At 41.9% G+C, this 14,872-nt stretch overlaps 1 protein-coding gene across 8 annotated transcripts in view; it reads left to right on the forward strand.

The window, feature by feature from the left end:
* LOC119842782 (E3 ubiquitin/ISG15 ligase TRIM25-like) overlaps positions 1-14,872 on the forward strand; it is a 36,971-nt gene that overhangs the window by 18,383 nt on the left and 3,716 nt on the right. For 6 of the 8 annotated variants that reach the window (XM_043497320.1, XM_038371355.2, XM_043497321.1 and 3 more), the window contains one exon: positions 1,082-6,344. In XM_043497320.1, the coding sequence (XP_043353255.1) occupies positions 1,082-1,611 (530 nt within the window). In that variant the 3' untranslated portion in view covers positions 1,612-6,344. Of the gene's footprint in view, positions 1-1,081; positions 6,345-14,376; positions 14,448-14,872 lie in introns of those variants that run through there. The other 2 variants (XM_043497323.1, XM_043497322.1) reach the window with 2 other exon arrangements.

The following is a 14,872-nucleotide window of genomic DNA, read 5'->3' on the forward strand; positions in this document are numbered from 1 at the left end:
GCCGTGTCGGCGGCATTCTGGAATGCGTGTTATTGCCTTGCTTGCCCTCTGGCACTCCACTTGTGGTTATGGCCTGGGGTTCTCATGCCGGTTGAAGCCGGGCATGTTGCAGAGCTCTGTCTTGGTAGGGGTGGTCACCTCCAAGCAGGGGTGAAGGTTGATGATGCCATATGCCTTTCAGTGCCACATCGATAATCCCTGCGCTGCCAGAGTACCAGAGCTGTGCTGTCAGTTCCCTTGGGATACAGTGGGAAGGGATCCTTTCACTCTCCTCCGCCACCCTGAAATCACCCATGCCACAGAGCAGCAGTCGACCCACTCCACAACCACGGCCGTTGTCTCAGGGCTACAGGCGCCTCCACAGGTCCTGGCCTGGGCACCCAGCCTGCTGGAGGAATGACTGTTGGTGCTGCATAGTGATGGATCAGCAGGCGCTGCCTTCACCTTGTCCCCATTTACTGATCCAGGTGGCAGACTCTGACTGCAGGCATCTTGCTCAACATCCACACTTCCCCCTTTCTGTGCACCAGTTCTGCTGGATCAGAGCCAAAGAGTAGTGGATGCAGGGTTAATTCCCTGGAGGTCGCACTTCTTATGGTGATTGGTGGGGTGGGGGGTGTAACACAGTCAAAATGACTTTGAGGATATATGGTTTGGAGGGATGGGTTGTGTTTTTAATCTGTCCTTATTAGTTAACACATCGCTAGCTCATTCCCTTTATATGTGGCAGTGATCGGACTGTGTGTAACACTATGTCTGAGTTAGGGGATCATGTGGCTAGAGAGCACTGAGGTCAACATATGTGTGTGCGCCAATCTCAAACTGCTACCTTTCCTCTCCTTCCCAGCCTGGCCGCACTGCAGTGGCCATACCTGTCTCCCCACCTGGATGGGAAAGTGTGTTGTGTGGCGCTAGCTGCCATGCTGAAAAGGGGAAGCTACTGGAGAGTAAGCAATAGGCAGTAACTGTTCCATCCCTTCGCTCCCTCACTCTTTGTACATATACACACACATGAACATACCTGTCCATGCACGCCCACCTTGCTTTAGTATTTATAATGTATCGATGCATTTCTCCATAGATGCTGCTAAAATCACGCTGGATTTCAACACCGCCCATAACAAAGTGCTGTTATCAGACAGAAACACCAAGATGTCGGTCTCTGAAACACCCCAGAAGTATAATCCCCACCCTCAGCGCTTCACCTACTGTTCCCAAGTGCTGGGCTTCCAGTGCTTCAAGAGGGGCATCCACTACTGGGAAGTGGAACTGCAACGGAACAACTTCTGTGGCATCGGAATCTGCTACGGGAGCATGGAAAGGCAAGGGGCGGACAGCCGCCTGGGGAGGAACAGCAGCTCCTGGTGCATTGAGTGGTTTAATTCAAAAATTTCAGCCTGGCATAATGATCTTGAAAAATGTCTGCCCAACACCAAGGCCACCAAGATTGGTGTGCTGCTCAATTATGAGGGAGGATTCGTTATTTTCCTGGGTGTTGGCGAGAAACATAACCTGATCTACAAATTTAGAGCGCAGTTCACTGAAGCGCTCTGTCCTGCTTTCTGGGTGTTTTCCAGTGGCACTGTCCTTTCGCTGTGCCAGCTGAAATAATAGGCTGTCACACCTGAATCGGTTTGCTCAGGGTATTTACATCTGCTCGCTCCCTCTCTGTCTTTCAGGGATTTACTATGGTAGTTCTAGCTTGCTCATTTAATTCAAAACACATACGTTCTTGCTTTAGCTTGCTGGATGGCTTTTTCTGGTGGCTTTCTGCTTATCCAAAACCACTAGACTGCAGTCCTGCAAGTACTGGAAAGTTACTGGTTAGAAAAGAGAGATCTACAGAGTGGATTTAGTGCTCTAGTTTGACATGTATGAAGAAAGGTGGCTTTTACTGCACATGAATGTAAAGGAGAGCAAGAACTTTTCTCCATCTCAGAAAAGATTTTACCTGTGAATATTTCCAGTTTTATAACTTACAAAAATAAGGTCCCAAAGGGCAGAACAGGAATTCTATTTTTAAACCTCCTAAATTGTAATAAATAAGGCACCTGGTTTTTATAGCAATATTAAAGAAGAAGGAGGCAACAGCTCCACTGTTCCTTTTTCTACAGAGGGAGACACAGATTTTTGCCACACAATGCATCAAATGAATCTTGGGTCAAGCAGCACCAATATTATTCTGTTTGGGCAGGAGGTTTAACTGGCTGTAATATGCAGTTTGGGGGCTGGTGCATCCCATTCTTCCCATCTGAATTCCTAAATCCATAGGTGGAGCACTGATGACCGTGAAAACTGAGGTTTTCCCTGCAATCACTAGATAGCAAAGGTGGTTCAAGCAAAAGCCTTTAAAAGAACCCGGTTTCTTCTTTTAAAAGAGAAATGATGACTATAAGATGAAATCAAATGATTTTTATGGCTAAACACAAGGGTCAGATCCAATTACCACCAATGTCAGTGGGAGTTTGATTCTGTCCCGAATGTAGGAATTTTTTTTTTTTCTGAAAAAGCCCAGCATTGTCCTCTACCTCTCTTGCTCTATCCTGTCACTAGTTTTAGAGGTTGATTTTTGCTGTCTGATTTCCTGGTGCTCAGGCAGTAGTCTATAGGCAAGAGACTAGCCTTGCACAGGTATCGGGGGGGCCTTTAGAAATGCTTAAACCTATGGAAGATACTTCCTACACATGGTTTGTCTAACACCATTGCAGATGGGTGTGGGTTGAATTAAATAAATAAAAGTCTTTAGCGCTGCATGGCAAAAGCCAACATGGGGTAGCATGTTGGAATAGAAGACCAGAAACTTTTAAAGGAAACGAGCAAGTGACAGTGATATAACCAAGAACTATGTATCAAAGCCAAGTGTCTTTAGAAAGAAGCCCTGCAGAAATTCCTCTGTAATAGCTAGGGTTAAGAAGTTACTGATTTATCACTGGCGTATCTGAATTGTCTTGAAGAAAGCTTTGATGGGATGGAACAACACAAATTCTGAACGTTTGCAGGGTATTAAAGATCGGAAAGGTGAGCAGCACCACAAATTGCTCCTGCCGTAGAGATCAAGGTGCTTTTCAATGCCACCATTTTAAAAAAAATTAAATAAAAAAAATCCCTGTTTGAAATGAACAGAATTTAAAAACCCACATCTAGTTTTTTAGGTAATCTAAAGGGTCTGTTTGCTATGCCTTTTGGAATGAAGCATCCAGTCTCACATAATGTATTGTGTGCTTCTTCACATTATGAAGCTCTGCAATACCTCCTTACGTTTTGAGGAGGTTGTGGGAAGAAGTGGAGAAAAATGTCTTGGGCTTGCCTAATAGCATTAATGTTCTGCTCATTCACCGCAGGGTCAGAGAAGTTTCTCTTTTGAAGTATGGCATTCCCTGAGTACCAAGTCTTTATGTGCCATTTGGCCATGATACTGAGATCATTATGATGGCTTCCAAAAGTCTGAAAACTGCCTTAGTGCAAAATTGAAGCATCGTTCTGAGTGATGTGTCCTCTTTGGCATTGAATCTGCATGTGGGCTGGTGAATCTCCTCTTTGGCATTGAATCTGCATGTGGGCTGGTGAATCTTCTAAACTAGCAACATGTTGGAAAGGATGATAAAAGGAGAATGTTTCTGGGAATGCATTTTTTATTCTCCTAATGCATTGTTTTTACTTTGTGCTGTGACATGGGTTTACTTTGGAACCCGTTTAGCAATTGCTCTGACTCCTTCCAGGCATTGTCTGGGTCTAGGAGACCTTTGCTGTAGTTCATAACTATAAAACCCTCTGAAACTGGAGAAACAACTAGGGGATGCAGCTAAAGGTTGGAGATCTGAATGTCTTGTGCTGATAAGTAGGAGTCATTGAGAGGCTTTCCTTGCTAGATCTCGGTCCTCAGACCAGTCCATAAAGAACTGGGAAGATGGTGAAATTGACCAAATTTATTGACCTGTAAAGCTCTTCGTAATGGAACTTTGTATGTCCTGTGAAATATAATGCAAAGCCACGGCAGACTCTATAGCATTAGAGAGGGGAAAGTATTCACAAGAGTTTTGGTGGCAGAATTTTACAGGGGCTGAAGTTTCTGAAGTGCTTTAGCAAAGCAAAGTATTGCAGCATTCCAGCCTGGATGTTTGAGCATGTCAACTGTCTAGTCGTTCAGAGATACCAGATGTCAAAAATATAATAATAATCCTTTGGTCAAAAAGGGATTTAGTTAAGGAACTAGTATGACCTCAGCGCTGGATCACAGTGGGGTTATTTGGAATAGCTGTAGTATTGAAATATAGAATGGGCTAGTTCATCTTTCCAAAATCATTTCAGCAGGAAAGCAATCTGGAATGCAGGACAAAAACACTAAAATAGCTTAGAGAGCAGGAGCTGATGCTGAGCTGATCGAGACAGGAACTCACTGACTGTGTAGAACTCCTCACAGGAAGGAACACAGAAAACATGAGCGTGAACAATGAGGAAGAAACTAGTGCAGTGCTGGACAAAGTTGGAAACCAAGTAATTGACAGGACAAAGACAGAGCTTTATGGTGGTATCCAGTGTGACTGCCAAGAAGAAAAAGAAGCTTTGATGGGACAAAAGACCCTTGACGTTGTATGGCCCATCAAGAACACACAAAGTGGGGAATCATTGGAAAGTGGGTCTCACTGCTTTCCATGTGCTGGGTTCCCCCACCTCCCGACTAAAATGATCTCAGTCTTGTCGATATATTCAGGAACTCTGGGGTCTCATTCCCCGTAATGAATCCTGCTTATTGCTCAAGAGAGCTTTGGATTTTTCCTCCATAAGAAATGGGCAGTTGACACTTCCTTAAAGAGTCCTACCTTGTACTCATTGTAGGTGCTCATTGGTCTTTTTCCTTCCTAAAGAGTCCTATTTTCTGTTGAGGAATTCTAGGATTTTTATGGATTCTGGGATCTTTTACTTATGTGAAGTCCTGCAGAGATTTCAGGTGCTCTGGACTTTTATCCGCACAGGTATTTCTAGATTTTACACATGGTCTGGGAGGCGCATGCTCTCCAATAAAGAGTCTTAACTAGTATTCAGGCATTTTGGATTCCCTTTCACATAAGGAAGCCTACCAAGTTTTCTGATGTCCTGGAATGTTGTTCCCCACTGAAGAGTTTAAAATACTCCCGGTGGACAGTCCCTCTAAGGATCCCTGCTTTTGGATGCATGGGTATTCTCTAGGCCTGTCTGCCCATCCTGCAATGCACCAGAGCAGTAAAGGGCCATTTTGGAGTAATCTTCTTGGGAAAGGTTGTGCTGTGTGGTAGCAAGTTGCGTATTCTTGTGCTGCCCATGGCTGTCAGCAATGGGATTCCAATTCTTGTAGTCCGTGATCTTTGACAGAGATCCAAAAAATGAAAACCACGGTTTGGGGATTGTTGCACTACTCTATGATATGGAATATGTGTCGTGGATTAGTGGGGTGGACAAACGGTTGTACTGGTAACTTTTTTTTATTTTTAGGCTAGCTGCAAGACACGTGGTTGAGATGTCTATACAGTTCTTATAAAATCAAATGAGAAACACTTAATTGGCTGTATTTGCAAGAAACTGTTTTAAGTTATAGTGTTTAGTGCTTAGCTTGATACACTTGGACTACATTAGATGGAATATCTGTTATAAAACAGTTGATGTTAGACGTAGCATAATAAAAATTGTGATCAGTTGTTTTTAATGCAATCTCAAGATGATGCATCTAAAACCTCATAGGTAGGGTTTTTTCTCTTTCAATAATGGTATAAAAATAGTATCTTTTTCATCAGTTTTAATACTGACAATAGATATAGTCATCCAGTGGATTACTTCTGTCCATAAGAAAAGTCCTTTTAAACTTAATTTTCTAGGAATTCAGTCTGGAAGAAAGGTGACCCAAAAAGCCAGGAGCATTTTGGGGAGTGGGAAGTGTGCAAAAATGTAACAAGTGGAAGGACACAAATATTCAAAATGCTTGAATCACTAGATCATTCTTTCTGCAACTTCTCTGCATGTGAAATTTTTAACAAAAAATCTTGTTGCTAAGAAAAGTAACACCTATAACAAATTTAATGAATGCATCTTTGATTAAAATTGTCTAAAGTAACTAGGATAGTCCTGAGAGCCAGTTGATACTTATTGTGCTCTTGCTTTTAACACTTCTGTGTAGTGATGCATCAATAACACCTACAGTCTGTCTCATCCAGGAAGCCTGTAGCCATGTACTTGGGAGTTCTATCCTGTTGTTGGGACTAACGATGTAAAAGTTGCATGGAGTGATGAATCTAATATCTGTCATGATCTTTTATTGATTCTGCAGCTGAGTGAAAGTTTTGTGAATTCAATAAAGTTTGATTGTCATGAAATGACTTATTTAGTGATTTAAACTGAAGAGTCCTTGCTCCCTATAAATGTGGACAATATAATCCACAAATAAACAGTACCTGGGGTGTCTTAGAACTGATTAAGTGATTGGAGTGTTGTGGGGAAGGGAGAGACAAACCATGTTGTACAATTTTTATAGGGAGCCTTTCTAAAACATACCCAAGCACTTCACAAACTACACAGAGAGCATTCTTCGTCTACCACTGAAATGCACCCACCTCTGGGCTGGGACATTAACTGCTAAACCGCAGCACAACATTATGGTTGAGGGAGAGAGGTGTAGAACGTTATTGCACCCAGCGGAAGCTGCAGACAGAATTCAGTATAAGCAAAAAACTGGAGGAAAAGGAAGTGACTATTGCAACTTGCCTCTGGTATAAAAATGCACCATGGAGTCTCCTTGAATATGTATTGCCTAAAAGATTGCTGCCTGTAACTAACAATATTTATTTAATACTTCTTTCATAATAAAGCCCAGAGACCCGCATTGGGCTGGAGGACCTTCTTTGCTAGGTGAGCACTCACCAAGCAAAAGTAGATGTATGTGACAGAGGAGCACCCAGACAAAAACTAAGTGAATGTGATTCTTGGTGACTACTGAGAACACCACCTGTTGTGATGGGTGGTATTAAGTGACGTGGATCTCTTCCCCCAAGGAGACGCTGGAAAGGAAAAAGCAAGCCAGGGACAAAGATGGGGGGTGAGAAAGATCTGTTTCTCCCTCAACACTACCTCGCCTAAAAAGAAGACAATGGAGAAGTGAGTCAATGTCTAGTTTAAAAACTATTCCCCTGGGTTTTCCTTTTCACCAAAAAAAAGGAATATTCTCTTCTGATACAGGTTTTATCACCGGAGTAGCTTGAGAGTACATTGAGAAATGCCTAACCTTTTGGGTGGGTGGGGGGTGTGTGTGTGTGTGTGTGTGTGTGTGTGGTGGGTTCTCCCAGGGGGAGAACAGTGTGTGCAGTGGAGAGTTTGGTTTTTGCCTTAAGGTCTACATGGTGGGTGTGCTCTCACTCTCAGCTCGAAGAAAGGCATCTCATGCTTGAAGGTGGTGAGGTTGCTGGGGGAGTTTGTTCCACACAAATGGCTTTTCAGCTGCTTTGTCTTTTAAAAACAATGTATGTAAAAGAAATCAGACTGGTGAAGATAAGAGCCCAGCCTGAGCCACTGTGCTACCTTAAGCAAGACACCTTTCTCTTCTGGCTGGTAGTAAGATGCCTAGACCCTCCTGTGTCCAAGTGCACAGCTCTGTCCTCAATGCAATGAGTCAGCCAAGACTTTATTGCTTGGGTATTAGTTTGTAACTTATGTTCTGGGCAGTATGTTGACTTTATTTTATGAAGGTTCCTGGGAAAAGGGACTCTAGAATGCTCTCCTCATTTGTGCATGCAGTGTCCATGTGGTTCTATGCATGACTAAAAGGCCAGGATTTGGCCAATGCTTCAAAGGGAGTCATACATATTTTGAACCTTCCTGAATAAGGTCTGCAACATTGGGCTTATAGGCCATAGAAGAAAGTGAAGAGCATTGTGAAGTGATCATTATCCATGTGCACATAATTTTGGGAGCTGGGAGGAGACATAGCTAATATTAAATTGTAGGGTATGATTTGGAGCTCACTAATGCTAGTTTCACTCTGATTTCAATAAAGTTAATCCAAATTTACACTAATGCAAATAAGGACAAATCAGATTGCAAACAATGCCTGTGGACATGTGTATGGAAACACTTATCAAACTGTCGATTTCCAAATGTATGTTCCCCTCCTTGTAAGAAATAATTTTAGCCTTTCTACAATATGCAGCATTTACTTCTTCCTCTCACCATCCCCCAGCTTCAATTGAGTGGCTGCAACTTCTCAAATAATTAATGTCAGTTAAAAACATGTCCTGGTGTGGCCATTGTACCCCTCCTATTCAAAGGCCATGTCATTTAGACTTTCATTGGCAGCTATTTTGTCCCATTAAAAAGTTCAAGACAGCAATTTGTGAATCTTGCTCAGCCAAGTAGAACTGTGAAAAAAGGAGTTACTTTAAAAGTCAATTAATTGTGGTCTATCGGAGCCCTCTTCGTTCATGTTTTTTTCAAGCCTCGTCACTGGCTCACATCTGTCAGCCCTGTGTTTCCCAGGCTGCTATCAGATGCCGTTACATTGTAAATAATGGGTTTATTCAGGCCCTTTATTGGACTTTGTGTGGTAGACACATTTGTATATCATTTTACGGTGTAACAATTCCATTTACATAAAATATAGGCAATTATGGGAGCGAGGCCAAAGCATTGGGAAAGGGGGGAGGAGCCATCATTAAAATAATAAAAGCTAATTGAAAAGAGGCAGATAATTTAGGTGAAAATGCCAACGTGAGCGATTCTTGATCCCAAAATGATTCAACAGAACTTTAGGCAACAGACTTGGTGTTGGTGTGTGCGTGCATTAAACACTTAAAATTTTCCCATTCATTAAAAGTTTGCATTTTTCAATGCATTATTGTCACATACTTCTCATTTCAAAAATCAAATGGCTTTAATGAAGGGAGAGAGAGAGAGAATCCACAAAGTACAGCCATGTTTCAGCATTTGGATGTGACTAGCTTGGAGGTATTACTTTTCCTGGATTTAACCCTGCAAACCTGGACTTGTCCTTGTGATTGCAGTGGGACTACTTGCATAAAGCCCTGTATCTGGAAGGTAAAAACAGAAAACTTTTGCTAGATTATCCTGATAGCATTGAATAGACTGAAAAGGACTGGAAGAGGTTGCAGATTTTTGGGTGGCATGGTACAATTCCTGCAAAATATCCTTCCTCCTTCCTGTAACCTATAATGGGATAATATGCTGATAACATAGCATAGGTATTCCTACAGGATAAAACTGATTCCATCTTAGTCTTGTTCCTAACCCTTTGTAGGGTGCATTAATCTTAAGTATGTGGTGGCTTTTTTTTTTTTTAAACAGAGGCACAGAATTAGGAAATCTCTTTTATCTACTTTAATACCAAGGTTGTCACTATAGTATTTTAAGTGCATTTTTCCCTAAAAGGTTTTGAATGGTCTGATTCAGCTCCCTTGTACTCAGTGGAAGTTTTGACATTGACTTCAGTGGAATGAGAAGTGGGCTAGGGGGGAAGAGGGAGAAATAAAAATACTTATTAAACCATCACTGTCTTCTGAGTTTGAATGTGCCAAGTCTCAGCCCGGAATGAACTTGTATGAGCAGGTTTTAAAACCCAGCCCGTAAGAGTTCCGAATGAAAATGCCGAGAGCATGTTAATGAGAAGTAATTATTATAGTAGAAGCAGTTTAGCTCTTCTAACCCTCTCACCCTGAATTTGCCAAATTCTGCAAGATTTGTAGCCTTGTCACATTTAGCCCCGTTCAGCTGTAGCACTTGAAAATGCTATGCTGAGGTAGGTAAAAGTATCAATCTCCTGACTATAGGTAGGGAAAGTGAGGCACAGAGAAGTCAAGGGCCAGATTTTAAAGGGACCTACCTCCCACTGATTAACTTGAGTCACAGGCAGAGCTAAGAATAAAATTCAGGTCTCTGAACTCTTGGCCGTGGGTGTTATCCATTGGACCATGCTGCCTTTTCACTGGCGGCATTAAACTACCAGAAAATGATAGCTATTAACTGGGCATCTCTTGAAGTTTCAGAGTGTTACAGTGACTATGCAAATAGTGCTGTTATTCTTTCCCTCTAGCTGAGAGACACATTGACAACTGTGAGCTATGGTCTAAAAAGTACCAGAGCCGATTAAGTGGTTTGATTTAAAAGAAAAATTTAGAAGTCTAGAAAGTGGGAGTTAGTTAAACCTATGAGGAAACGAATCAATCTGTATTCATGTAACTGATCACAATCCCTTGCAACTGAAATGTTAAAAATTGACTGTGTTTCGAAGCCATGCATGAAAAGGTCCGGCTGGCATTAGAAAAAGACCCATTGCTCTCTGAAGGGGACAAATTTCACCCTGATGTAAGCAGGCACAAATCCAGTGAGGTCAACAAGCTAATCTTGGCCCTGTGGTCTATTCATGAGCTTGTTACTGGATGGTGTTGGTCCAGTCATTCAAAAACTCATTATAGATTCTCAAGGCTGTTTTTGTCTCTTTAATGAATCAAAGGAAATGTTCTGTCCCTTTTTTGATTCTGATCTACAGAGCAGGCTCAAGTCCTGGGAAAGAACAAATGTTTAGCTGCATAAAGAATGTTGCTGCTTTATGAAATGTTACAAATCAGACAGTTTATAGGCCAGCGTCACTCCTTTTTTAGAAGAGTTTAAAAGACTGATTTGCAATTGTGGGGAGGAACATGCAGAACACACTTTCTGTGAGTAAACAAAATCCACTGGTTTAAATTTATGAACAGTAAAGAAAAAGTCTTGCTTTGTTTTCACCAGCAGTGATGAAAAGAATGCTTTACAGTTGTATTGGATCTGCACTAGGCCCAAATTTGCTAATGTGACTGATAATTTTGGGTATTTCCGTTTTTGGATATCTCACTGTGCCTGGAGATGCCTTAAGTCCTCTGAAAATCAGGCCCTTAAATGTGTTGCAAGGTGGGTGCACAAAATCATGAATCACTCTTGAAACCATAGGCCCAACTGACTGGTTTACCCTTTCCCTGTGTGAACGTTACCCACACAACGGGGTGCATCAGGGTAGCCTGAAAACTGTAAACTGATTTTTTTCTTTCTGTGGGGGAGAATTTGCTGTCTGAAAATGGGAGGAGCTGCTCTCGGTGGGGAGCTTAGTCTCTGAATTTGGGGAAAGCTCTACTTGCAGGCAGTGGGTCTAATTTACCTGGCTAGAGAGGGGAGGATAAAATACTACCCATATGGATTCCGTGGTATGTCCTGCGGGCCTGATGGGAAAGAGGCAGCCACTGAGCATTCATGTGCCATGATCTTCCTGTCCTGGAGCGGATGAGGAAAAGGGCCACCTCTGTGTCCCGAGCCAACTATTTGGCATATCCCCCATGCCCTGGTAGCACTTGCTGCCTTTTGTTTGCCCCTTTTTTACTGCTATGATTAATTCGAAGGGCCCTGTTCTTCAAGACGCTGTGTGCATCACCCACCCATAGAAATCAATGGGGTGTTCATCGCCTCACAGAATCGGGCCCTTTCAGTGGAAGACCATGAGCTCAGCTACTATAATATTGTTTCAAAGGAGGAGACATAAAGCTGCCACTGCCCTTCCCTTGGGGAGATCTTACGTGGGGTCAGATGCTTGGCTGTTTGGGCCTCGGACGTTTATGACCATTCTAGACTTTTGAAACAAACTTGTACACGCTCTGTTTATAGGTGTGGGGGATTTTTTTTTTTTAAAAGCTGCTGCATGTTTTCCTTTATGGAAAAGTCCTGTAGAATGTAATGGAAAATACCTTTCCTAGAGGCTTATTTTTTTAATCATCGTGGAGACTTGCAAGAAGCGTGATGCCCTTTCTGTGCCATTCTAGAGGCTGGATCAACGCACTCCCAGAAAGGCTACTGGTGGCTTTAGAATAATTTCTGTAGGATCTTATTGCTTATTTCCCTATTAGGACTTTTCATCAAGGGTTTCAGTATACCTGCTATTTGAGGAGTTTGCAGAGGAATAGATTTTACATGGACAGCCCTTCCATTGCCAGCTTCTTACAGCTGACCTTGCATCTATGTATTAAGCATGACTTCTGGCCAGCTCTTCACCTGTGATGTTATATAGCTCCCTGGTTCTTGACCTACCTTGCTTTCTTTCATTTTTCATTGTTTGTCTGTGTCAAGTGCATTATGGCTTTGACGCACAATTAGTCTCTGCCTCGTCTTTTCCACATAGAGCAAACAAACGCACTGTGGGTGAACTGGGTTGCATTAAGTGACTCACATAATGAAGTTGTGGGCATTACAAACTGCTTGCATAATTTGCTTTGTCTAGGTCTGTATAACCTCTTACTGTCGGGATGACAATAAGGGGCACATGAATGTGTTTACTGGCTCCTATTATGCATGGGGTAATCCAGCTAATGCCGAGAAGTTTTCCCGTTACCTTTTAGTCTAGTATAGCTTCAGAACACATGCTATGATTCGGTATAACCTTTCAGAAACTGGGTCAGGTAAGAAATTAGGGAAAGAAATTGTCTCTGCCACACTCTGAAATGAATCAGTGCTCGGGAAACCTCGTGGGCTGCCATTCTAGCTTTCCCAAATTGGCTCCTTAGAAACAAGATGCCAAAATCCAAATATCCTGACCTGATCACAACCACTTGACTTATTTACTTGATCAATGACTGTCTACCTTGTCTTGAATGCACGTGATCTGACTTCATATTTGTAGCAGGTTTTTTTTTAACTGGCCCTTTTATCCAAAGTGAAATATTAGGGATTTTGCCCATCTGTTAAACATGACGCCCTATCAAAATCTGATCTTGCTGTTGAAATGCTTGGCCCTGGTATAAGCACATTAAGGACTTGATTTACAAGCTTACTACACCAGGACTATTCTGGGTGCTAGCCGAGGCATCGCTCATTACAACGGCTACAGGATCACTTAGCAAGTATATGGGCAGTTAACACTTCTAGCTGTAAAAAGAAAAGGAGGACTTGTGGTTCCTTAGAGACTAACCAATTTATTTGAGCATAAGCTTTCGTGAACATCCGATGAAGTGAGCTGTAGCCCACAAAAGCTTATGCTCAAATAAATTGGTTAGTCTCTAAGGTGCCACAAGTCCTCCTGTTCTTTTTGCGAATACAGATGAACACTGCTGCTACTCTGAAACTTCTACCTGCGAGGCTCCCTCTTTTCGAAGTTCTTTACTTCGGAGAATCTTTGGTTTAGCACCTGGCTCTAATTGTTACTAGAGCTGATCCGAACACAGCAAAGTTTATAAAAAAAAAAAAAATTAGAAAATTTCAAAATAACTTGCATTCTGCATGTTTAGTTTCTGGTGTGAAATTTTTCAGTGTTTGTATCTGCTCCCCTTTCTTCCCCCTTTTTGCCACAGAAAAGGAGAGGATGAGGGGAAGGGAAAATCCACCCTCATTTTTTTTCATGTTTAATTTTTGTGGGGGAAGGAGGGGAAGATTTGTATATTTTTATATAAAAATGTTGAACATTTTCAATTTCCCAAAAAATCTTTTTCCTTTTTTTTTTCCCCCAAACAACAAAAATAAATTTAAAAAATGTCAACCAACTCTACTTGTTACTTTGGATAGTCTTGACCTCAGATCTCTCTTAAAGCAGTGCAATGTGTGTAGAGTGTAGCACGATTGGAATAGGAACACAGTCAACATGCACGATCTCTCATGTGGTGTTCATTATTCTGTCAGCCTGTGCGTGGTTCAGGTTGCTAAATTCAAGAGTGGTGAGGACTGCACAACTATATATTATATATCTGATATGCATGCCTTTATATGTACATAACTTGTACCTAGATTAATTTCATAGTGGATCATTAAAAACATCTAACACTCCGTAAAACACTGTGTAGCTACAAGTTCTTCTGAAAGACTAAGTTACTAAAGTAGTGTTGATCTATCCTCAAGCTTTTGAAAACAGAATATTTTATTTTCCAGGTAATGTTGCTGAGATATAGCTAAGGGCTTTTGTACTCATAGGCAAAACAAATACACAATAATGTATAAGATCAACATGTACAATTTTGTTCCCAAATATACAAAACAGTCAAATACAGTACATAGGTGATCAGCAAACACAATGTTAGAAAGTGCAAAGTACAGCTGGGAAATGTGGACTGCACTTTAAAAAACCAACCAAACAACACTATCCCTTTAGACAAGCCGACTCATACAAATGATATTCAGGGGGCATGGACTTTCAGAAGAGCAAGTGAGTGTCAACTCTGGGATGCACGCAACTGTCTCTGAAACTTAAGTTACTCAAAACTTCTCTTCCTTTTAGCTGCACAAAGTTCACAGTGCAAACGTTAACAGCATTGTTCATTTACTTAATCACAATATTGAACAAACAGGAAGATCAGATTCAGTAACAGGACATCCGTTTCACCTCTTTTGATACAGCACAACCTTCAGTTCTTTCTCAACTGGAACACTTTCTACACATCGACTGCTACTGACAGTGAGTTGTGATTCAAATGCATGGGGGGAGACGGTGGGGGGTTACTATGCATGCCTTACCCAGGCAAGACTCGCCTTGAAATAAACGGTTTTTACCTGCTGTATCTTTCTTATAGGGCTTGGCTGAACTGGGACAATTCATCATGTTAGTAACTCATGTTAAACAAGGTGATGATCCTCACAACAGCCCTTATCTACACCAAGGTCTTCAGCTGCTATAAACAGGTGCAGTCCTGGGAGCTATACAGATTTACAGCAGCTGAGCTTATGCCCCAGAACCTTAGTTTGCATGTGTTCTACTGAACTGTAACTTCCCAAGAGAGAAACCTCAGGAAACTGACAAACCCACTGACGGGCTGTGGGCTTAGTAGTTCAACTCAAACTCTCAATATCATTGAGTCTGCATCCTCTTTACTGTGTGAGGGGGAGGGGGAGGGAA

This window comes from Dermochelys coriacea, chromosome 14 (genome assembly GCF_009764565.3).
Source record: "Dermochelys coriacea isolate rDerCor1 chromosome 14, rDerCor1.pri.v4, whole genome shotgun sequence".
NCBI classification, from domain to species: domain Eukaryota; kingdom Metazoa; phylum Chordata; order Testudines; family Dermochelyidae; genus Dermochelys; species Dermochelys coriacea.